The sequence below is a fragment of the Equus caballus genome, chromosome 31, assembly GCF_041296265.1.
Source record: "Equus caballus isolate H_3958 breed thoroughbred chromosome 31, TB-T2T, whole genome shotgun sequence".
NCBI classification, from domain to species: domain Eukaryota; kingdom Metazoa; phylum Chordata; class Mammalia; order Perissodactyla; family Equidae; genus Equus; species Equus caballus.
The window spans coordinates 6017943-6043701 of NC_091714.1; the positions used below are offsets into that span (position 1 = coordinate 6017943).

Below are 25759 nucleotides of genomic sequence, written 5' to 3' on the forward strand. Positions count from 1 at the left end.
TCAATGCATTCATGTTACTTATTAGTCCGCTCTGTCTAGGGTCTGATTCTAGATTGGGAAACTCAGGGAGCCCCTCTAAAGTGGAGACTATCAAAAGTGGGTTCACACTTAAGGCCCGCCTCCCTTTGATACACTTCTCTGTTTAAAAACCATCTGAATCTGAGGCCACGGGTCTTGGAGAAAGCAGGTGAAGGGGCTATTCTTAAGCCACTTTGGACATAAATCCATTAACCGGTATCAGGTTTATCACTGATTCTCGGTAAAGGTGTTTCCATCTATGCCTGGAGCAGCCTCTTCCTCAGATGGCAGTGGGCAAACTCTGGCATGTCCCCTTTTTCCAGAGTGCATGGAGAAGAGTGAGACCTTCTGTCCAGCTGCCTCTGCTTGGATGTCACTTCCCTAAGCCTGGTGCAGAGTCAGGCGCGCTGAGACTGGCTTTCATCCCGGCCAGCGCATCCTCCGTGGAGGGGCCTTTGGTAAGTCTCTCTGGGCCCAGCAGCCCGGAGGCAGGATGAAGGGGTGTCTGCTCTGATGCTGTGCAGCCCATGGCTCTGGTTAGGGTGCTGGTCCCCCAGTCACAGCCAGCTCTGCGGTGCTCTCTGCTCACCGAACTCGGTGGGATGTGCGCGGGGACTGAGGTTAACCACATCCGAGCGGGAGAGCACAGGGTACAGAGACTGGGAGGAGAGGCCTGCTCAGCTCAGCAGGGTTCGCGGGAGGCTCTACCTGGCCACCCGGGAGAGGAGAGGACAGGGCCCTCCACCAGAAGGGGTGGCCTGGGCGAGGGCCTGGGACAGGACGTGGGGCCTGCTTGGGTCCAGGTGACCGAGAGCTTCTGTCTCCTGGGCTGGAATATTTCTTCTACTCTGATGGGGAGACGTAGGGAAGGCGCTGGGGTGGGAAGATGATTGATGGAAATGAGGTTGTAGGAAGACTCCTCTGCTGCGGGAGGGAAAGGAAGGGGGGCCCAGAGGCAGGGAGAACCATCTGGAGGGTGTGGGGCTCGGGCTCGAGGGCCCGGGTTGTACAGAGAGCGCCTAGAGAAAGCCACAGGTGTCCTCCTCCCCTTCCCTCCCACCTTCCTTTCCTTCCTCTCTTTCCCCTGCTTGCCTCCCTTCCCCCTCTCTCCTCTCCCTACCCCCTTTCCCCCCTCCCCCGTCCTTGTCCTCCCCTCCATGTGCCTCCCCTCCCCTCTCCTGCTCTCTTACTTATTTTCCCCTCCCTCTTCTCCTCCCCTCCCCTCTCCCAGGTAGTGACAGGGACATGTATGGCATTCCCCATGCTGTAGACTGTGCCTCCTTCACCCGGCCCCCCTTGAATGATGGATCCCCCCCACGGTCCTGGATCTAGGAGCCGGGGGTGAGGGAGGGCCTGAAGCTTTGCTTGAAGCGAAGCAGATGGTGCTCTTGGCTCAACGGAGGTGGCCGAAGGACATGACCTTCCTCCGGCTTTTCTTCTGGAAAGGAAGTCTTTGGAAGTTTGTGGCAACTGAATAAATCTTGTCCCTTTGATAAGCACGGTCCCGTTCAGCTCCCTATGTGGAGAAAGCTCCACACTTCCTCTGATTGTTCCCGTTTATTGAATTTCAGTGTGTGAGACATGATAACCTCGTTCCTGGGGAGTTCAGAGAGGAAGTGGAGGGGCTGGCCTGGCTTACGCCGGACAGCGCATGAGGAGCAGCGCAGGCCGGGTTATTCTTGGAAGTTATTTTGATCTGCTGGGCCCCGATCAGCTCATGTTTCTGTGCCCAGCCTAGGGCCACGTAATGGGAGAATGAGGTGTTTCATTATAATAATAGACTCAGAGCTCATGGGGGCGGCGGCTCTTTGAGGGTATTGGGACCCCGTTGGCTGGGCGTCCCTTGTCCCTCCCAAGCACCCTTGGTGCCATCCAAGGGAAAGTGCCCCTGCTGGGGCCTGGTGGGAGCAGAGGAGGCGGGGAGAGAGCGGGGCTGCGCTGCTTCTGGAGGCTCCCCGGGAACTAAAGCTTCCTCTGCCTGCTCTAGGGAGCAGAAGTGACTCACGAGGAGACTGACTCATGAGATCAATGGGCGGGAGAGCTGGGGAGGCAGCTTTCAGCTTAATGTAAGGAAGAATGTTCTGCTAATTAAAGCTGTTTATGAAATGAAACTTACTGCCCTGTGAAATAGGAGCTCCTGACACGTGAGAGCTTATACCCCGTCTCTCAGGAGCCTCCCACCCAGGCCCCGTTTTTCTATATAGATTTTTAAATTTAAGTAATTTCTCCTTCTTATGGCTGTTGTGTTACTTTGCTAGGGCTGCGGGAACGATGTAGCACAGACTGGGGGCTCAAAGCACAGCAATTTATCATCTCACAGTTCTGGAGGCTGGAAGTCCAAGATCGAGGCGTGGGCAGGGTCGGTTCCCGCTGAAGATGTGAGGGAGAATCTGTTCTTGCCTCTCCCCTGGCTCCCGGTGGGTTGCTGGCAGTCTTTGGCATTCCTTGGCTTGTGGAAGCATGACTCCAATCTCTGCCTTCATCTTCACGTGGCGTTCTCCCTGTGTGTGTGTCTCTATGTCCAAATTTCCCCTTTTTAGAAGGACACCAGTGATACTGGATTAGGGCCCCCTCTGCTCCAGTATGACCTCATCCTGACTTAACTAATCACATCTGCAATGACCCGATTTCCCAATAAGCTCACATTCTGAGGTACTGAGGGTCAGGACTTCAACATATGCATTGTAGAAACTTAGAAAATAGAGATAAGCCAAAACAGAAAGAAGTAAAAACTTTCCTGTCTCTACCCCTTGGAGACCACCACGATGGATATCTTAGAGCATGTTCTTCTGAAAACAATATATATTAAAATGAGACAAAATGTACACACTGTTTTTTACTTGCTTTATTCAATGATCTCTGCCTCTTTATTTCTCCTCATCTAACACCTAGTCTGTGTTCAAACTGTGTGCTCTGTACAGTGGCTTTGTTCAAACCAGCAACCAATCCATGGCCATTAATTTTAGCCGAAGTCCCTTAAGTCTCTTTAATCTATCGCTCTCCCTTTTTATGACATTGACTTATTTGGGGCCAGTTATGCTGCATCATGTCTCCCCTCCTGGATTTGTCTGTGCTGCTTGGTGAAGTTGTTTAGCTTGCTCCTCTCTCCCCTGTGGTGCCTGTGAACTGGGGCTCATGTTGGACGTCTGATGGACTCCAGTTAAGTGTTTTGGGGTAGAAAGCGTTGCAGGAACTTCTGAGTGCCTCATGTCAGACAGCATGCAACATCTGGTGGATCCACGTCAGGCCTTTGCCAGGTGTGGGGATGGTGGCTGGGGTTCGTGCATTGGGTGGGAAGTGGCACCTGATGACCTCAAATGCTCCTCAGAGCAGTGAGGTTTTCGAAACCTGAACAATTCTGAGAGTTGAGACAGGAACTCGCCCTTTCTGGTGGCAGCGGGCACTGGGAGAGGAAGTGTGGCAGGGCCTGCTGAGCCAGCCTGATTGCTGCCCCTCGGGGGTCGCAAGGATCCAAGACTTCCAGTTCTTAGAAGTCCTGTCCTTGGGTTCCCGACACTGTGCCCACTATTGTGGGGTGATGGAGACGTGCTTTCCCACCAGCCCCCTGCCTCCTCCGTGATGGTCCACCTCCCACGCTGCTGTGAGGTGGGGCCTTGGCGTACTTCCACTTCCCTCCTAGACCATTTCCAGGAAGAACCATAACTCTTTCCCTCCAACATTTTACAGTGTTTTCTTTCTCTAGGGGAACAAATCTACAATGAAACACAGATTTTGTATGTATATTTGCTGATTTCTTGACTAATGCATACACTTGTATAACCGAAACCTGTCTCAAGATATAGAACATTCTCGTCACCCATAAAGTTCCCGTGTGCCCCTTTGCAGTCGGTCCCAGCCCACCCAGAGGTAACCACCGTTTCAGCTTTTTCTGCTATAGATGAGTTTGCCTGTTCTGGAACTCCATGTTAATAGAATCGACAGCATATTCTCTTATAGTCAGTAGAGTCCTGGGTTTCTTCCACGGTGGTGCAGGTGTCAGCAGTTCATTGTTGTGTTTCCTGAGTTGTACTGTATTGTATGAATGTGTGTTTATCTATTCTCCTAATGATGGACACTTGGGCTATTTCCAGTTCTTTGATATTATAAATAAAGCTCTATGAACATTCTTGTACAAATAATTTTGTGTACAAATGTTTTCGTTTCTCTTGGGTAAATATCCAGGAGTGAAATTAATGGGTCATAAAGTGGTTGTAGCATTTACCCTCCTATCAATAATGCATGGGAGTTCTGGTATCACCAGCCTTTTTATTTTTTGCCACTCTGCTGGGTGTGCCGTGGTATTTCAGTGTGGTTCTTTAATTTGCATTTCCCTAATGATTTATGATAATGAGAACTTTTTTGCATGCTTATTGGTCATTTGTGTATATTCTTTTGTGACTGTAACTTTTTAAAATTAATATTTATTTCTCTCCATTAATAAGCACTATAACTATTGTTGAACTTATTCAAATAGGCATCCAGCACATCAATTGAATTTCTTGCTCATCCTTCAGTGAAGACTATCAAAGATCCGTGGATAGGAGGTGATCTTTGAGAAGAAGCAGAATGATATGTTTTCATCTTGTTATTCCTGATTCCCATTCTCTGGGTTTCTGGTAAGTCCCTCATTAGCAGGTGGACTTCTCATGCATCAGGGGATGGGCGGGGTTGGGAGTAGGGAAAAGGCAGAAAAGACCCTTTCGCCCTAAAGAGTTCACCTTATGGGGCTTGGTGGGGAAGGAAGTGGAAGGGCAGAGACTGCAGCTGAGAAGAGGGAAGAAATGAGGCACAGCCTCTGGGATCGGATCTTTGCCCACTGGAGAATCATGACGTCAAGGAGTTTCAGGTGGACTGAATCTTGTTCTTCAAAGTAACCTCTGATACCCTCCTTGGCAGAGGTTCCTTTGATCTAGCTCAGAGGGTTTACAAGAGAACAACTCAGAGTCCCAGGTAACCACCGGGAGCTCACATCCCTGCCCAGCACAGCATGGCCCTGTGTCTCCTCTCATTTTATCAGCCCTCATTCTTGTCCTCTCAGTGCTCCCCCCCGCTCCCACTCATGTGCCCCCTTCATTTACAGTGACTCATTTCGTTGTGGGAGGACTTTACTGGTCTATTTCTGGGGACCTATGAGCCACCCAGGAATTTCACTGGAAGACCTTAGAATAGGCCACAGAGAAGGAAAAAAGAGGAAAAGAAGAGAAAAGCAAGCTGGAATGGGAAAAGGGGCAGAGAGAAGCGGTGATGGAGGGAAAGGAGGGGAGGAATTCACAGCTATGGCAGCTCCAGCCCCCAGCCGTCTGCTCCTGCCTCTGAGTGAGATGCTCCCTGAGGGGTCGAGAGAAAAGTGAGGCTGAGGACCCTCCACCCTCTGGAGACTCCACGTTACCTCTAAGTGTGGGTTTAAAACACATCTGGCCAAAAATGACCAACGAATGAATGGATATTATGAAAATATGTACTTATAATCCAGAGAGAGCTCTTGCAACAAAGCCTTGTCTTATATGGTGGGGATCCGCGTTACAAAGATATCCTCCCCTTCCGGGTTGTTCTCATCTGTGATGGGCTCAAACTGTTCTCCTTATTCCTATAGAATAAGCTGCTGTCACCCCCTCCCCTTACTTGAACTTGAAACTGCTCCCCCAAAGCAGCAGTTGCAATCTTTTAAGATTTATGAGAGAAAATAAGTTGGGAAATTCAGGGACAATAACAAGGAGGATGGGAAGCCACTCGTTGTGACAGGCCCAGCGTGGGGCCCTGCCCTGGGAGATCACTAAGACGAGGCCAGCCCCTTGGGTGTGCCTGCAGCAGGCCAGAAAGGATTAGAGGGAAGAGGAGAAGAAAGACTGATGGATAAGAAAGTGCAGCTCAAGAAAAGACAAAAACAGCTTCTTTTCGTGACTGCCATGGCAAGTTCTCCTTCCAGCAGAGAGGAGCTGTGAGAAAGTGTCTGAGCCCCGGCCCCTTTCAGGCTCAGTGAAAGCAGCCATTGGCAGCGGTGCCCCCAGGAGCCTGGGAGGGCCGCAGGCTGGCACAGGATGTGCTCACTCTGGGATGGCACATTCCCAGGCCCCCACACACAACCTTGGGTCAAGTCCCATTTCCTCCCCTAGAAAAGCTTTAGGCCAGCGAGGGAGGCAGGGACCTCAGCGTCCTTGGGGGACAAGCTCCCTCCCCTGCAGAGTGGCCCAGATTGGAGTCCCTTTGGTTTTATTTACTCCCTTCCAAAGGCCCGTGGAGGGGCCGCAAGTGCTGCGTGGGAGAAGGAGTACATTACTCCCTAGCATGTACAGATTAGAATCCCAGAGTCTAATAATTGGAAGGAACTTTAGAGTCAAGATCCAGCCCTAGCACCTCATTTTACAGAAGGAGAAACTGAGGCCCAGAGGATTTAGGTAACGTGGCCAAGAGCTCTCAGGGTTTGGTGGCAGAGCCCAGTCGGAACCTGGCCTCCTGAATTCCTGCTCAGAGCAGGTCCCTTGTGCCCCCCGGAAGGGAAAAGGAGACGGAGACGGAAGTGAGGGCAGTTTCTGAACCATTAGAGGTGCCGTGCTGGCCTGAACCCCACAAGGGAAGTCGTGGTTAGATCAGGATCTGGGGGTGGGGTGAAGGCGCCAGGAGGGGATGCACAATGTGGGGGGGTGGGGGATGGGGAGCAGGGGGTAAGACCTCCTTTCTACCTTGGTGCTTCCACCTTTGGATCAACTGCTCTTTACAGTTTTCTTAATTTCGTGAAGGATTTAATTTTATTGTACGGACTCATAGAATGTTAGGCTTGTAAGGGACTTCTGAGTTTCTGTGGGCCGACTTCCTGCCCAGTGTGGGAACCCCCTCTGACCCTGTCTGATGGTCATGACCCTTCTTGAAGTTTCCAAAGTGGGGGCAAGTCTCTACCTTCTGGGGCAGCTGGTCAGCTTTGAGTCCAGCTTAAATATCTCAGGGGCCTTGGGCGTTCACCCAAACCTTCAGCTCGAGGGTCGGACTTTGTTCTCCGAGCCGGCTGTGCAGAGCGAGCCTCAGCTCACCGGGCTTCCCTCAGGTATGCTCCAGGCCGTGTGTGGTGGAAAGAGTGAGGCCCTGGGAGTCACACAGCACCGGGCCGCGCTCTAGGCTTCACTGTTTCCCAGCTGTGTGACTGTGGACCAGATATTTAACTTCTCTGAAAGCCAGTTTCCTCCTCTGTTAAGATGGAAGTGGGGTTGTTGTGAGTTTTAGCAGTAATCTCTAGGAAGTGCTGGGTGCTCAAGGGCTCTTGGCCACACCTTGTCCTCCAGTCACCCTTGTCCAGGCCGCACGTCCTGGTTCCTTCGGGTTCTTGATGTCATTTATGACACTTCTCCCCCTGCACTGGGGCAGAGGCGCAGTGAGCAGCAGGGGGCACAAACTTGGCTAAAGTGAAAAAAGGAGAGCATGCAAAGCCTGGACCCCTGATTGCAAAGGAGCCTTGAATGATGGAGCAATGGTTGTGCCCTGTCGATAAGGAGCCAGAATCAACACAGAAGCACAGACCCCATGAATCCCCCTGCTTCCTTCCCCTGCCTGAAGGTCCCAAGTCAGCAGGGAGTCCTCCACACCTGGAACTGTCCATTTCTGGAGAGGGGAGGAAACGTCAGGCTTGCTTGTGAAGAGCATCTCATCCTGAGTCCAACAGGAGGAAACCAATCTCTCAGCCCTCTCCTCCAAGCCAAGGACAAATGACGTTCCCAACACACGTGCATGAAGCCAGGGGGATTAATTGTGTAGCGCTGAAGGAAAATTACAACTTTCCTAAGAAGCTTAAAATACACAAATTAAATCTCGTCTGTGATTAAATCCTGGCTACTTCTCATCCTGGTTTATGTCTGTGGTTCTTGGGAAATTAAAAAGTGTTTGCCCAACCACTGACTATCGATCAAGTTTTAAAGACTAAGAGGCACGGAGAGCTCTCGGAAAGAAGAACGTGACGTAAGACTGTGGGGTTCACAGAAGAAAGCCAACGTGACATGGTGGTGCTGAAGAGTGGGGAGGTGTTTGTGAATAAAAGGAGGCCACCCATCTCTGTAGGCTGAACTGAGCTGAGCTGACATTGTCACTAATAAAATGCTGAGGAAACATTTTAATGCAATAGGCTATGTTCACTGGGGCTAAAAATAAATGCTTTCTGGTATTCTGTAGTAACACCGAAAATGACTTCACAGGTGTGAAACGTGGAGAAGAATTTAGTTGCATGTCTTGGTTTTTTCAGCCATAAGCAAAAAGGCCTCCCCTTGTGTGGTGTCCTCTCTTGTCAGTGATGTAACACCCATACAACGTTGAACAGAACACACGACTGATCACATGTTGTTTCATCATAAATGGCCACGTGTTCTGAGATCAGTGTCTGGGATTTCAGTGTATGGATTTATATTCATATTTTTTGTTCTATGTTTATAAGATATTTACAGTTATATGTTCTGGATGTCTTCTATCGAAAGATTAAATCTCAACAGAGTTTTAAGTGATTTTCACAAAATACCTCATTTAATCCTCCCAATGCCTTCTGAAGTATTCTTTCCTCTCATTTTTCAAATGGGGAAACTGAGGCTCTGGGGCCAGTATTGGAAGATCAACATCGTCTACAAGGGTAGGTGGTGGAGCTATGATTTAAACCTTAACCTGAATCCCAACCAAATCCCAACTGACATCTCCCACGCTCTCCCACCCCTCGCCCCTCTCTGGGCTTAACTCTGCCTTCTAGATTGGAATTAGATCTCTTTCTTTTCAGGCCAGTCTAGACTATCTGGACAAACACACACCCCCCTCCTGGTTTTAAAAACAACCCACGGAGGTATCACAAAGCCCCTGAGATCTTGGTTCTACTTAAACAGCACCTCTGTGAACCAATGTTGGGATTCAGATTTTACTGCTTTTTGGAAAAGCAGTGGAATATGTGATTTTCCCTGAGAGAGGAGCTGATAATTCTCCATGTTTGCAGAGAGCTGTAAATTTTCACATGCGTTATCCCATTAAGGGCCGTGACAACCCTGCGAGGTGGGGCCTCCTCTTGCTGGCCCCTCTTGCTGCTGGTGAAGGGGAGGCTCTCTAAGTGTTGTAACCGCTTTGTAGATTCTGACAGCTATTTTCCAGAGAAAGGCTTCATTCAGTCACAACTCCCAGACCTCTTGGGAGACGCTGTGGCATTCGTTAGATGTGTGGCCTTTGCTGCATTAGTGATGTTATAAGATATTTAAGCAAATCCAAAGACTCAGTCTGTTTCCTCCCAATGAAGCATTTTAATCAATTTTGCTGTTTGGGTCATTTTCTGTGTGTGCTGAATGAAGGAAAAAATCACTCTGGTGGGGGCTAGTTTACCCCCCCTCGACAAACCAACATCCACCAAATAGATTAGATTTGGGGCAAAGATTGTCACAGTTCAGGAATGTTCTGCAGTTGGGTTCCCTCTCAACTGAAAACATTCTTTTGATATGGAGAATTCCTATGAGGACTGTAAAAATTATGCTCATAGGACATATTTCCGCCTCTTGAATGCAGCCTACAAAAGGGTTATTAAAAATTTACCTTTTTGTCAATAAAGTTCTGTATGGGACAATTTTCTGGCTGCATTTTAATGTAGTGTTCACTGTCCCCAGATGTATGAAGGAGGAGACAAAAGGACCTTTTAAAGCTCTGGTTCTAGAATGCTCCTATTATGCATTTAATTGAATCAAGTGACACACATGGGCCTTGCTGTATGTGGACCCAGTTTTAGCTGTAGGCTGTTTTCACACCCCACAGAGGCTTTAAACCTGGGGCCACGGAGAAGTGTGAGTACAGACATCTTATTTCAGGAAGAAGAGTGTCTGAAAAGCAAAATGACTTGTGAGTTGTTTTAGAACAGCTGATCCTAATTCTTCAACTTTTGAGGAGTTTACTAGAAAGTTCCTTCTCTGTATTGATATAAATGATTCAATTTTTTTTAAAGTTTCAAGTATTAATATAAATGATTCATTTTTTTTTTAGGTTTCGAGTATAAAGATGACAGCTAAATTGAATATTTGGAAATGCTTTTTTGAACAGTGAGGAAAACTTTAGGCCTTTTTTTTTTCTAATAACACCTGAAGCAAAGATGATAGGGTTTTTACTATTGGCTTTATACTGATTGATTTAAGCCATATTTTTCTAAGGCACACCTGTTATTCATTCTCTAGACTGAGGACAATTTAGTTATCTTCTTGATGAGAGAAGCTGAAGCTTTTCTGCTATTCTTAAAGGCGACCTTCAATTAATTTCCCTAAATGAAGAGCCCTAGTGCTTAATGGAAAACAGCAGGAGTGGCCAGGCTGGGCCTGTGGGGCTGTGCCTCGACTTTCAGCTTAGCTGGGCCTTCAGAAGGGCTGGAATGAACGCCCAGGGCAGAAACCTTGGTTTGGAACAGTGGTTCCCAGACTTCAGATGCCCTGGAGGACTTGCTCAGACACAGATGCTGGGCCCCATCCTGGTGTTTCTGACTCAGCAGGTCTGAGCAGGGGCAAAGAATGTGAATCTCTGCCAAGCTCCCAGGTGATGCTGATGCTGCTGGGCCAGAGACCCAACTCTGAGAACCACTGCACTAGGGTCTGTCGGTCGGTAACTCTGGGTGTCAATGAGGTCAAGACACTTGGGCTGCTTTTGTTTAGCCTCCTTGAGAAACGTGGATTGAAATGGACGTGTGAGTCCGTTTGTGCTCAGACTCCCCTACGGGAGCATCCCTACGATGGGGCGGTGTTTGGAAATGGCCTGTGCACTGGCTGCAGCCTTGCTCGTCCTCATCCGTGTGGTCCTGTGCAGTCTCCCTGGAGGAGCCCAGCGAGAGATATGGGAGGAGGGGACGGTGAGCCCACAACGCAGCGCCCTGGGTCAGAGTGATGCTTATGTTACAGCTCACGCGGAGGCCATTTGTCTGTCTTTGAACAACCAGATGGGCCCTGTGTTTCCGGGAGCTTTGGAGGATATTTAAAATACTTTCCTCTGACTTGGTTTAAACAGAATAATGAATGTCTCTCCCCACGACAGCAGAGCCTTTTAAAATTTTCCAAAGTCTGAGCGTTGTCTTCAATGAATCGTACGCGATCATTCTTCTTTCCTGAGGACAGCAGTATTGTTGACACAGGACACCCTGAGGAAGTTCAGTGTCCTCTGCCCGTTAGATGGCGTGTGTGAGGAGGGGCTCTACCTCTCCTTAACTCGCTGGCCTGACAGTGGACCGTCTGTGCCATTTTTATAAGGGCCACTCATTCATTGATTCAACAGATGTTTACTGAGTGCTGACTCTGCACCAGGCATGCCTCCTGGCAAGGGGGATGCCATGGGGAGCAGAACAAACCCCCTATTCTCATGGAGCCACATGCCACAAACCAGCAAGCAAATATGTACTATCGTGTCAGCTACTCACCAGTATTTTGAGGCCAGTGAAGAAAAAGAAGGAAGAGAGAGTTTGAGGAAAAGGGGTTAAGAAAGGCCTTTCTGAGGAAGTGACATTTAGGAGAGATAGGATGAAGCCAGAAAGGAGGGAGCCACATGACTATCTGAGGGAAGTGTGTGGGGCTGATGGATTGCACGTGAGGTGAGAAGGGACGAGACCAGTGCAGCTGGAACATGGAGGGGCTGGAACACCACGAGGAAGTGGGAGAGTGTCAGGGATGAAGTCAGGAGTAGCCAGGGGCCACCAAGTGCATGTAGCGTGTCGGCCGCAGTGAGATTTGGAATTCTCCCTCAGTGACGGGAGGCGGGAGGTCATTGAGGGTTGAGAGCTGCTCAGTGATCCGATGGGATTTGTGTTTGAAGGGTCATGGACTTCTGTGCAGAACACCCCTGTGGGGAGGCAGTAAGCAGGCAAGCTGGTGATGGGACCGGAGCAGGAGGAGTCAGGACATGGCCAGATACTGGGTCTATTTTGATGGTTTTTCAGACAGGCTTTGTAAGGGGTTGGATGTAGGATCTGAGAAAAAGAGAGTTAGGAGTGATTCTGGGTTGTTAGAGCTGAGTAAGTGGTGAAGTAAATTCCTGTTGACTGAGCTGGAGCAGGCTGGGGTGGGAGGAGGGGATCGGAGGGTGGAGGAGACCAGGGGTTTGGTTTCATACGTATGGTTTCACAAGCCTGTAGACATCCAAGTGGAATGTTCAGTGGGAATGAGAGATGTTGGGGTTAAAGTTGAGAATCGTGTGTATAGATGGCATCTGAAGCCATGGGCCTGGATGAGATGACCTAGGGCATTGGTGGAGATAGAGAAGGAAGAGACTGAGCCCCAAGCCCTTGAATCCTGCAATATTTAGAGCTTCTGAAGAGAAGAAGGATCCGGCAAGGGAGATAAGGAGCTGTGAGTCTGAGCACCAACGAATCTCCCCAAGCAACAGGCTTATCCTTTAATGGAATTCATCCCAGCCTCCCTGGGGCCATGGTTGCTAAGCGGGTACATGGCACATTCTCTCCTTCTCTTAGTGGAAGCACTGCCATTTCTTAGTGGGTGAACTTGGGTTCACCTTCTAACAAAAAGAGTTCCTAATCTGGTGTGTGGGGGTGCATAGATGGGGATTAGAACATCTGAAAATGTCCTGAAATCCTCTTCAAAATACTGTGTGTAATGTGCACTTATCTGAGTAGAGGGTGCGTAGCTTCTAACAGATTCTTTAGGCAAGACTAGGGGATATTTCTCAATACTCTGTAAATAAAAAAGACACTGAAGTAATAAATTTTTAGACTTATCAAGCACAGGAAGAGAACAAATCCTTTCGCCCAGATTTAAACTTACAGAAAATTGGCAAGGTAAAAGTGAATAAAGAATCCAGGAACCTTAAAAATACTCCCGCTGGGGAAAGCAAAAAGCAACTCCTGAAACGGAGAATGCAAATGAGCCAGTGTGCAAAGAGCACGTTCCAGCACATACCTGTCTACATCATTAACCAGTGATGGAGAACGGGCTAATTGCCAAATAACTGGTACAAAGATGCAAACCACATCAGTAGTGAAATCTAAATTGGACAACACTGTGTGAGCAAAAACATAGACTCATTCCTTACTGAGGAGACCATGCTAAGTGATCTTATGGACTTTATAGCCACTGTATTCCACTTCAGTGTCATCGTCAGCGCTTGACCTGGAGGGGCAAACCACTGTTAGTTGGGAGTTTTCAAAAACAAAGACTGACTTGTGTTTCGTATCTTCATTCAGCTTGTACGCACTCACACATTTCAGACTGCAAAAGAGACAAAGACGATGCGAGATATTTTTAGAATCAGATTCAACACTGATATGTATTCTCCTGTTGGAAAGTGCTCTTGATAAAGCCAAGTACACTTGTATTATTATTTTTTCCACTGCAGAGCAGAGAGGAGGCTGAACAGTTGCTTTTGTATTAAAACATCATGATTACAAATAATCATAGTAGAGTGAGGAGTGGGGCCCATTTCGAGATGGCCTTTGCCTTTCCTTCTTAGAACACAAGACAGGTGGCTTCACCTCTGCTTATTATCACAGCAAAGAAATGCTGAGTCTGGTGCACAAAAAGTAACCAGAAAGCTAATTCACCGCAAATATCCTATTTTAGAAGGAATGAGGTTGGTTGAGCTGTGCGGTACAGAGATTCTTCTGGGCCCTCAATATTTAAAGAATGGGCATGAATTGTCTTGGTGTGAATAGGAACTGGGTCTTTTTTTAGTTTAGATCTGGAAGTGTCCCATTTTGGACAAACTTTGGTTAACTGGTGCATTTCTTCGAAAAGGGACGCTTTCATGGAGAGAATTGTTTGAAAAACTTTGAGAGTTTTTGACTCCATTTAAAGTTCTATCAGAGAGTAGAAATTTATGTTTAGGAAAATGTTCATGGAATATTTTCCCAGGTATATTATTTCTTTAAAATAACATCAGTCTTTGAGCTTCCTAGCTTCTGCTTGGAAAGGGCTAGAGATAAACATCTCAAAATAGCCGAAAGAAGTAAGAGACGCAGTGGGTATTGAAATATACTTAAACTTACTTTGTTTTAGCTTCTTAAATTCCAGTACTCTGAGGTGTCCCACAACCTACACGGGAACTTCTCTAGAGACCTTATGTAAGTAAACCCCAGAAGGACTAAGGCTTTCTTTAAGAAATCTTCAGTTTTGAAAATCACGTTCTCTAAGCATGCAACCATTTCACAGAAGTTTTGAACTTTGTATTGCTGCCTGATATTTTGAAGATGAAATTGGGCCATAAAAATTATGTGCTGTTCTTCCATTGTTATGGGAAGGGGGAGGGCAGATGAGAGAGTGCCCACTGAGGTGACTTCCTGGAGGGAGGGTAGGCTTGTGAAAGCCCTGGGGTCTTTCTCAATAAGTCCCATGTTACAACCAAGATCCACGCCTGTGACGGGCCAGAGACCACCCCCTGGCCCACGGGGATGGTTAGAACTGAGCCCTCCCTGTGCTCATGGTCTGAGCATCTACGCTGTTCCAGGCACTAGGCTATCGGCTTTCATAGGAGAATCCCCCCAGGCTCCCATTTATCCATCTGAGCTCTCTGCTGAGCCTTTTACTCGCATGCCTTTGTCATATGATGCTCGGAACCTGCAAGGTGGACATTACCGAGCCCGTTCTGGGATGAGGGATTTGAATTTTTAGAGAGTTTTGTTAACTTGCCCAAGGTCACAAGGCAAAGAGATTCCACACCCATTTCTGCTGGGTTCTCATGCTGTGCCCTATTCTCTTTGCCCCTGCCTTGGTCATTTGGTCCTTGCAGTGACCCTGGGAAGCAGAGACAGTTACAGGTGAGGAAACTGAGTGTAAGTGACTTGCACTGGGCCCTCAGGCTCCTGAGTAACAGGCTCAGAGTTCCCGCCCAGGTACTGACTTGAATGTCCAGGGCCTTACCCACTGCTTCCCTTGACTAACTTGTGACACTTGGATGGGGTCTTCCAGCAAATATAACACAGTCATAAAGAGACAGACAAAAACCCTGCCTCCGACACCGGTGCTTAATATTCCCCACTTTCCATCTTTGCCTCCCCCTTAGACATCTCAGAAAGGGAGTTCCCGTGTAAAAATGTAGCAGGTGAAAGAAGCACTGTCTCCCTCAGAGGTCTGAAACCCTCTTCCCTTTTGAGTTGATCAGAAATTATTTGCGAGAAGTGGAAGACACACCGGGGGGAGAGGTGAAAAAGCAGGCCATTCCTATTTCTATACTAGTAAAAGAACATATTTTTAAAAAATCTCCAGAGAACATGTGCTATCTCTGTAGTCTTTTTGGTTTTCTGCAAAATCATCTCCTTATGACAAAGAACTCACCTTTGCTTTGTAAGAAGCACCATATTGTCTGAAGATTTTCCAAATATGTATTGCTTTGCTGGGGTAGAAACTAGTCATTATTCATGTTATTCTCTTTGAAATAAAAGGCCAACAAGTATGAGAAATGATACTCGGTACCTTGCATGGAACACCTCAATCCTTACAACATTAGACTTTACAGCTGAGGAAACCTGAGGCCCAGAGAGGTCAAATAACTTGACAAAGGCAGCACAGCTCATAAGTGACAGAGCTGGGAAATGAACCCTGGTGTTCTAATTCCAACCCAAAGTTGGGGCTCTTGGCTCAGTGGCAGGTCTTCTGGCTCCTACATCAGGCAGTTTTCAGGAGCATGTTGGGGAGTGAGAGGCCAGGCCTGTTTCTCTGAGAGACCAGGCTTGTTTCTGTGAGTCCTAACAGCCATGTCGGAAATTCCAGCAGGAAATTTCAAAGGCACCAAGAAGCCATCATTCTAACTAATAGCATCATGGACTTTGGTTTCTTTTCGATCACATCACTGATGCCAAGACAACAGCTGATGGGTACAATTGAAGATCATAGTTTGGAGAAAACCTGCCTTAACTTGTTGATGTCTGCTTCTCGCTATGTTTTTCCAAAATATTCACATGAAAGCCAATTTGTCTTACCAGGTCATGCATCTCCATTTACCCTAAAAAAACACTTACAGACACTAGGGCGGGGGCTGCTGAGATGCTAGATTTCATATGCTGAGCCAGTCATCAAGGAAGATGAATAATGAGGCAGTTTTAAAATTTGGTGTTTGCCTTTAGAAACTTGTGTCTCAAATAATGAGTGACAACAACCTCGAGGTCAACGTTCGGTATGTGGGGGAACACATTTATTTCTTCACTTTTGTGCGGAAACTGCACGTTGCTACAGAATGGGATACTTTGGACTATGCATTTCTGGGCAGGTACAGTATTTCTCAGGTGTGTGGAGTTGGTGTTCCATCTTTATGAATCTTTCTGGGCTGGGTTTCAGATGCCCAGAGCTGGCTGCCCGGTGTGCCTGAAAAGCCATTGTCAGGACGGATTGTCTTACAGTTGGTCTTCTCTTTGGGTGCCTTTTCTCTTTCTCAGTTAAACAAAAGAGTGCATATCTTTTGTCTTTTTTTTTGGTCTCAATAAAATTCCAAAATACTACCATCATACCCACAGAGATGTGCTCTGAGAACCCATTCCACTGGTGGGAAGAAGCAGAGGAAAGAATTGCCAAGGAACAGAATTCAATTTGTTTCAAGGTGTAATCACTAAGATGCATATAAGTCATTTTAAAAAATTATCGAGAGCCCTAAACAAACGGCTGGATAACATTTTGTCAATAACACATCGGGTCCTGAGATGCGGTATGTCATACTACGGAAGGACAAAGATTCAATCTAGCATTTTAAAAATAAGATTGGCCATGTGACACTTCCCACCTAACCCTGCCCCCATCTCTTCTCCCAGTCTTCCCCCACCCCACCCAAATGTCAACTGGAAAGCCCCTGCCAGCCCAGATCGCTAGCGGGCTAGAAGCATCAATTACGTTTATAGCTGAGTTTCATAACGGACTGCGAAACTGTCCTTCTGTAATTGGAATATAGATTCAACAGTTTTATTGAATGTCAAAGCACATTGTTCCACACAGCTGCTAGAGAGGTGCTGCTGAACTGGGGTTTCTCTTCCATGACAAACACCTATTAAGCAGTCAGCATAAACTCTCCCTTACAACCTCTGACATCACCCTCAGGGCAGGCAGACACAGAACAGCAATTGCTGAATTGCGTATGAAAATTATAGTTTTATTGTCTGTACAACTGAAGGTTTAACTCGGACTCCTGCTTCTGTGCGAGCTGTATAAAGAAGCAATTCTTCTCTTAGAACAAATAAGCACAGTACACTATTGTAATCTAAGAAACAGGCACTATTTATGTATTGGAAAGCCTTGCTCTCAATAGGGCTAACAGTCCCATGGCCCACAAGCCACTATTTTAGCAGCTGTAGAAAAGAAAGCTATAGAAGTCACAAATAATGAGATGCTAAAAGCAGCAGAGACAGATGATCAGAACACTGAGGGATGCCTTCCTCTACTCCCAGCTGTTCCCACCGTTAGTTTAGCAAGCACGACTCGTAGGTAGGAACCATGTACTTAATGTTGATGAAGGCATCTTCTCCTCCGTAGCGCTCAAAGGCTTCCAGCGTCTCCTGGATCAGGTCTCCGATGTTCTCCCTCTTCTGCTGGCTGTAGTCAATGCCGTCTCCGGAGTTCACTGGTTCATGCAAACACAAAGAAGCCCGTTATTTCTTTGCAGTTTCCCAAAAGGTCCTGCACGTCAGTCTCAGCGTTTTCTCTGAATGCGTGTTAGGAGACATAGCATTTAACATTTTTCTGTGATCTTGCAGAGTTTTAGGAGTGGTACCAAATATACAAAAGTACAAAATCCCACATTGGAGCTGATGGAAATTAATCTAAAGTAAAGACATAGAGTAAATGAAAGTGAGTTAATCATGGTTATAGTACAGATCACAAGTCAGGGAACCTCTTTCTCAAATCTGACAACTGCAATAAGGAGTGTCCTCTTGGACCCTGAGTCCTTCAAAATCCCAACCCGGTATATTCAGAAGGAATGTTCTATCATCAGATTAGGGTGTTGGCCCTTTGTAATTGGAAATGGACACACTGTGGAATGAGAGACTCAGCCCTTACCCGTGTCTTTGTTGCTTTCGTCCACAGAGTGAACTCTTTCTGCTGTAAGTATCACTAATCCAAGTGTTCAGTTATCTGAAATTATTTGCCTCACTTGGATGCAGGTGAGCTAGGAGGAAATTGCCTTTCCTGCTGTGGCTGCTCCTGATTGACTAATGAACATTTCGATGACAGTTATAGTGATGGTTTCACAGGGAATTTGTGCCACTGCTAGTGTTGGAGTCTAAGTCCAGATAGGTGGTCAGCCCCATGGGGTGCCTAGAGGACCCCACTAAGGCCTGGCCTGACGGAACCTGGAAGTGACCATTGTAGGTGCCTCTCAGGCCCTGTGAGGGCGGAAGTCCTAGGGTTGGCCTTTGATGGCCTTGGGAACCTAGGTGTGTGGCAGTAGTACTCCACTCTACACAGAAAACTCATTCTCAAACCATCTGGATAGGAAGTATCTGATCGCACCCAACCCCTGAGATGTTAGAGGAATTACCCAAGTGTGTGGGAGTCTGACAAATATGGGAGACCTTTTGTTTCAACCCAGAGTTCATAAATCCCATGAGTTTTTTCTCTAATGATAACCGTTACACACATTCATGGTGCAGTCCACTCACAGATTTCCAAGGGCTTCAACAACATTTATTCTCCCAGGTAGCGAGACATTACTGAGCCTCTGCTGACATTACCCCTGTCTTAGCTAACGATGAAAGTCAAGTGCAACAGTGTGGGCTGAGAGGGCTGAGGCGGGTGAGGAGGAGAGCTCAGGCCATGGACTGCTACAGGGTGCAACTTGAAAGTGTGTGCTTTACCAGATAAAGTATTTATTTTATTCATATTTCAAATATGCCTCCAAAATGTTTATCTTGCTTAAATGTGAATATAATAGAGTTATATAATGCCCAGTTATTTTGGACATTTTAAAAAAGACTGAGTAATGGTTCAGATCAGTAATAAAAGTAACAATTCCAATCCCACACAGCATAGATAAGCAGTTCTTTTGCCTGATTTTTCCAGAAACTTGTTAGAGAAATATCACTGTCTTCTATAACACAGAGATAATGAATTGCTCTCCTGATTAGTTTCTTTTGGTGGGGGTAAGGCAGGCAGAAATATTACTAATTTTCAGAAAGAGATTATGACTCATATAGCTATAGTGCCTATCAATTTTTCATAAAAATGAACTTAAAATGGTTCACAAAGCTATCGTAATTAGGTGCTTTTTTCCTTCTTCATGGTGGGAGCGTTTCTGCTATGACCTGGACAGCTGGATTTACATTAAAGTTTGATTTACAGAGTAATTGATCGTCCAAAATATCCATTTATGACAGTTAGATAGAATAAATGAAAAATAAGATGTTTGGACAAAAGGGTTCTTGCCCTATTGTTTTTGAGCAAAAGAGAAACTTTTTAGAAACAAAAATGTAGACAAATGCACAGTGAATCGGCCTTTTTTTTTCTTTTTGGAGATTTGTAGGGTGGTCTGAGAAAAGAGTCAGTGCAGTCAGGATTGCCCACTAGAGAGGACCACGTGGTATCAATCCACTTCCATCCACTGGGGAACTTTCCAACAGGTGAAGGTCTTTGGGTTCAATTAAGAGTGAAGGAGGAGGAAGCTTGTGCGGGTGTGTGTTGGAGGGGAGTTGCTGATATTTGTTACAGGTGTAAAGAAAAGATGTTAAGGAAGAAAGTCCAAAAGACGACAGGACAAAAGCAACAAAGGAGTCAGAAAAAGGGGCAGGAGAGACAGGGACAGATAACATGTGTGACAAGGGAGATGGATAATGGAGAACGTATCTATTAGGAACAACATCAGCTTCCCAGGATTCCCATCGGAAGGTGAGGAATGTCCAGCGAGAGTCTTTGGCTGATCTTTGTGTGCCTCCTGTCCCCAGATGATATTCCTGATAAACCCCTCCTGGTCACGAAAGAGGTAGATTTAGGGAGAAGGTGGCATGACCTAGGTTTGCATAGGACAGCCAAGCCCACAGCAGAAACCCCCTGGAAAGCACATGGGAAATATAATTGGTGATGGTGCTGAGTTGTGACAGCCTCGATCCAGTCCCTTATGGACGAGGATACGTAAATTAAACACTAATAAATGGTGCCTTTTGTTGGCATATTAGTCAAAAGGTCAAGAACTGAATAGATCACGGGACAGACATATTTTCCTGATGGAGGCAGAGGGGATTTGGCAAGTCTGCACACAATGGAAAGCTTAACACACCCTCTTTTTTCCACTGCCTTCCAGAATGCTACAATGACAAGCAACACTTTATTTCCATAATAACCTATTCTTACTTTTTAAAAAATATTTAACTGTAGGAGTAAGTAAACTATGTAGCTTTTTTGTTTCTCAATAGTGTATAAACCCAAGTGATAAAGAGAACAGAGCAGAATAGAAGTTGCTTATTCAAAAAGTGAGTTGGAGTTGGAATATTTTGTGGTTACAGAATGCGTATCACTGGGGCAGAAAAAAAGACCGAAAAGGGAACATGTCCCTTATTTTGCATGCTGTAATGATGGCAGGGCAAGTTCAGAGTCAAACCACGTTGAGAGGCAGGTGAGCAATGTGGTGTCTATTTCAAAGCTGCTATATTGTCAGGTTCCTTGAGAATCTGAATTTAAGGTGGTAAGCTTGAGCTTATCATTTTAAATACATATGATGCTGTTGGAAAATTCGCTTGTGAGAATACGGCACTTTAAAATAAACCCAGATGGTGACTTACAATTGTCAATTCTGATTAGGAATATGACATTTCAATTTAGGAAACTAGGAGTCTATCTTATATCCAGCAGCTGGAAAGATACATTGATGATGGAAAAGATATCTTTTATTTATAAACAAACAAATAGGACTATAACAAAGGTTTAAACCAGACTTTGCGTTTCTAAAGGGATAATATGCTAGCAGAGTAGAACAACAGATTTAGTTTCTCAAAGATTCTTGCGTGCAGAAGGCATGCAGCTACTGCTTGAAAGTTGTTCCCTGTTAGGAATGATTTTAAGTGCATTTATGATCCTGAATGTTGACATTGTTTTTGATTATGTAGGCAATATGTTTAAGCACACACATACTCTTTTTCTATCTAACCCTCTTTATACTGTCCTAACCGGGATGCTTTCTCTTTCTAGGTGCCATTTTGGTCTGAACTGGGATGCGCGTATATCCCAGTCTTTCATCTGGCAACGGTATTCTCCCGGTCCATGAACTCAGCTCGTGGCTGTGAAGTGACTGCCATAACACCTCACCACCAAGGGCCACCGCAAAGGACATGTCTATGAGACACATTTACATTTCACACAGATAACTTCTATGCAGTGGACATGGTCCGGCAGCGGACATGTACCATGTAGGATTTTATGAAATATTGTCTTAGCACTTTTGGAATTTCTAGACTGTGTAGAAGATTTGTTCTTTTCCTTTATTGAGTTACTACTATTACAGGAAAAAAGAAAAAATCAAAAGCAAAGCCGGAAATCAGGACAAGTCTGAGCAAGGTCTTCCCAAGTTGGTGCTGCAGTTGGCCTTGACGCATTGCTTCACCACACTGAAGAGCACTTTTGGTCGTGACACCAACAGCCGTTATTATGACATGATGTTCTCTGTGTAGACTGAACACTCTATTAGGCGCTGCAGGGTATGCAATATAAAAAAAAAAAAGGCTCTTGCCTTTGGGGAGCTTGTCATCAAGTTGGGGAAGCCTACCTGGCCGTCCTCTTGGAGAATACAATGATCACGTACACCTGCCATGGAAATAAGTCCGGGCTTGTGCACCCTGACCTCAGAGCCTCAGTGCAGTGGGCATCTCCCTTACCACTTAGATTGCCACTGGAACCTGTGTCCCAAGAGAACTCTTGTCCATGTCAGACATGCGAGTCATTTTATCTTGGAGACATGAAGAGCAGTAAAAGAGTGGATGGATGGCCATGGGGAGACTCAGGATCCTGAGTTCCATTCAAATTTGGATTTTTCTGACTTTCATGTGCTTTGACAAACACTCTTAGATGTTAAATGTGTAGATGTTCTTATATGAACAGTAATAGACAAAGGAGTTATTTGGAAATGAAAGCATTATTTAAGGCATCAGAAATATAAAACACACAATTGCTTTCTTCAGGATGTTTATTCAACATACGTGAAGTATTATTCATTTGGTGCCAACAGATGAAATAATTTATGAAATCTACCTGTACTTTCATGAATAAGAAAATAAATAGGCACGATTTCGGGAAAAGAAGCGCTTCTGTCAATTTTGCACAAGTCGTAGCTGAAGCAGCAGCTTTGCATCCTAAGAGGGACGAGCAGGATCATGCAACAGAGAGACAGTGGGTCCGCAGGAAGGAAAGCGTCGGTGCCCACCCCCACCTGTCCTCCTGAAATTGCTCACGACTTGGGTTCTTTCAAAAGCCAGGGAACTAAACATTCTTAGAGAAAACACTAGCTTGGGAAACTCAAAAACCACCTGAGTGAATCAGGAAATGATAAGGGATGACTCAAGTGATGTCCAGACTATCGTTACCCATCTTTCTTCACACTAAATTCTAACTTTTGGAAGCTCCCATGTCATGATGCAACTGGCTGTGCTCAGTAACAACAATGGTTCATGTTACCTCTGAGGTGTACAATAGCACTTTAAGTAACTGTAGAAATTTGCAAATACCTCAGACAAATAAACGATGATTAACCTGACGGAACAACATTCCCTGTAGCCTTTGGCAGCACCAGACAGTGAGCCAGGCAGACCGATTCTCTCAGCGCACCTAAGGCTAAATTACAGTCATAAAAACCAAGGCTTTGAAATAAATTGCTGCTGACGCATCATGGTTTGGCTACACCCTCCCTTGGTCTACCACTGTTTCTCTGGCCATTTGTGTGTGGAGTCTGGTGTGTTGTCAAGTGTGGCCGCTTTGCATGCACGGTATTTGAACGTGAATCCAGGCCACGTCCAGCCTGGAGCTTTTCTCAGTGTGAGAATGCCCATCGATAGAAAGTGACTTGCAGAGAGCACATTTGTCACCCCATGTCCCTAGGTGAAATGGCTGGTGAGTGTAGCCTGCAGCAAGAACTCTTGTCCTATGGTGCATGCCCACTGGGGCTGGACGGGCTCCCTGAAGCAACACTGAGTGCTGTGAAAAAAAAATGGTAAAAGAAGAAGCCAAATCTTTCTTTTCTGGATCAGATAAGGCGTTTTTTTTTTTTTTTTTTTTTTTTGGCTTCTCAAATGCTGAACTAAAAAATTTCAAGAGCTCTAGAGCCCAGATGAAAGGTGTTTTACCTGTCAAGACTTGTAACCTTTGATGGCATCAGTCACAGCCAAAGCTGTGTTCCTCCTCTTGGGTGTCAGTGATGTCATTGATGTGGAGAAATAAAGGGAGCCCTGGGGCCTGGGTTCAGGTCTTGGCAGGTACATGCAGGTGGAACCTATTGCAAATATTATTATGATGTTTCTTGATGACATTAAGCCATCACAGATTTTCTGTTGGATGATTCTGAACAAATTTCCCTTTTGGGTTTCGTGGATTTAGCAGTTATAAAATTGAGATGACCCAAACAGTAATTCCCCATTTGAACTTATGGATATTTAAGCAAAAATGTCAGGGGTTTCTTTTCCTCTTCTCCCCAAAGCCCCCAAGTACATAGTTGTATATTCTAGCTATAGGGCCTTCTAGTTGTGCAGAAATGTCAGTTTTTATGGACTAAAACTAACATTTTCCAAACGAGATTTATTAAAGAGATAACATCATTTAAAAAAGATATTAAAAAGGTAACTCATGATATTTATGAGTTTAGAAATGGTTGCTTTTGAGTGTTTTTCTTTTTAATCTGACTTAAGAAAGGGAAAAAAGACAGATATATTTTATCTTTTAAGAAATTTTCAATTTCAAGACCTCAATTAAATTGTCAACATTAGTTTGGGTAGAAATATGTTTATTTGGGGTTAGCTTGGACTCAATTTACTTTATAGAAATAGCATTACCTATTTTGGAATAAAAGGACTTTCTCCCATAAAGTTTGGAAAATTACAGTAGAAATAATTGTGAATTCCAGTCTGATCCTTTTTGGAGATGAGAGAACAGAGGAGAAAGAAAAGAGAGGAAGAAAATCTAGGATCTAATTCATTTTCTACACTGAGTAAGAGAACGAACGCTTTGGGGAGATATTTTGAGGTTATCTGCTTTTAGTATCCTAAACAAATGCTTCTTTCACTTTCTTTTATAGCTTTGCTACGGTACTTTGAGAGGACTGATCTTTTTTTTTTTCTTAACCATAACATGTGTCACCCCATTCAGAATTCCGGGTGTTTCCCGTTTTGGCCTAAGTTTAACTACCATTTCCCTGGCTGACTTCATCTCCTCTTGGAAAGAGATGGTTTTCAACATACCTTTAAGTGTCACTGTACCATGGATATTTCCAAAGCCTTGGTTCATGGGGGGTGTGAATCGAAGTTGAGATGGTTTTGCAACCAAAAACTTCTAATAACCACAGCATCTGGCATGCTAGAGATGCCCAAGGGCTTAAATACTTCAAGTCTTCTCACATCTTGTTGACATGAATGAAATTCACAAGATTTCTTTCCTCTGAAGATAAAAGCTTTGAAGCGAGATCTTGATTCTCAGCTGGATGTCTCTCTCACTTCCTCTCTTTTTGACACTGGAGCTGGGTGACTAAAGCAGGAGGCTACTAAGCTATCATGGTACTGAAAACTCAAGAAAAGGTTTTCATCTTCTGCATGAGGGCGCTTGTCACTTGTGAAATGAAGATATCATACATTTTGGCTCAATTGTCAATGAAATATTTAAATTTTCCTTCAGACAGACAATGAAAAATTCTAAACAATTGCCATTTTCCAACTGCAAAGTAGATTTATTTCTCTAGGAAATTAACAATGATAACATTGGCATGCACTGGTATTGTGGAAAAAACATTGGACTTCAAGGCTAATAACTTGTGATAAAATTTTTGAATAATACAGTAGCTGCAATATTTAATAACTTACTAGATGTTTAACTATAGATGGTTACTTAATTTCTCTGAATGTCAGTTACCTCTCCTGTAAAAAGAAGGAAATGATCTCTGTTTCCTACCCATCCTAACATTACATTTTATAATATTACAACAAAAGTTTGGAATACACTTTTGGAAATGATGGTTATTCAATGGAGGCATTGTATTTCAACTGAAAAGATGACCGTAAAGGAATTGTATAATTCTTCAAATTTGAAGAATTTCACAAATCTCATAAGCCTCAAATTCAGTTTTCAAATCAAGTTCTAAGAAAAACCAAAAGACCAAAGTTTACATAATTAGTTCTAGTTAAGAAAGAGAGCACTGTCAAAAACTCAAATTGTTTGTTGACATGTTACCAAAAGTTATGCCATTCTGCTGTTTCAATAAGTCTATGCAGATTTTGATTTCCTAGAATAAATATCAAATGTATAGGTTGATATTTTGTACATTCAATGCAAAGTGATTTGGTTGAGACTACAACAAGGCAAGTTAGGTTCATCTCTGATTAATGACTATTTTGACCTGGAAGTTATACTGAGAAAAATAGGGGGATTCACCAATTTATCCCTCGACAGGATAATTCTAACAGTAGATTCAGTTGCCATTGAATTAAGCTGAATTCCAACTTGTGAAGTGAAAGTGTCTCTCTTTTCTTGTTGGCCAATGTGATTCAGTGAGCAGACTGTCTAAAAATGAGCAGAGTTCTAAGTCCAGCTCCCTGTCCTAAATCTATTCCCTGCTGGCCTGTCTCATGGTGGAGTAATAATAACAACAATAATAATACTAC

The 25759-nt window shown here is 45.0% G+C and overlaps 1 protein-coding gene and 1 long non-coding RNA gene across 2 annotated transcripts in view; one reads left to right on the forward strand and one right to left on the reverse strand.

The window, feature by feature from the left end:
* The first annotated feature begins 1927 nt into the window (after positions 1-1927).
* On the forward strand, positions 1928-22198 carry LOC111771380 (uncharacterized). Its single transcript, XR_011434464.1, has 5 exons — positions 1928-2084; positions 2277-2435; positions 3722-3885; positions 4493-4634; positions 21096-22198. It is a non-coding gene; the product is annotated as an uncharacterized lncRNA (long non-coding RNA).
* The window catches only part of PACRG (parkin coregulated), a 459179-nt gene continuing 450465 nt past the window's right edge, over positions 17046-25759 (reverse strand). Inside the window, exon 5 of the mRNA XM_001500379.6 lies at positions 17046-17538. Coding sequence (XP_001500429.4) covers positions 17378-17538 — 161 coding nt within the window. The 3' untranslated portion in view covers positions 17046-17377. The remainder of the gene's footprint in view (positions 17539-25759) is intronic.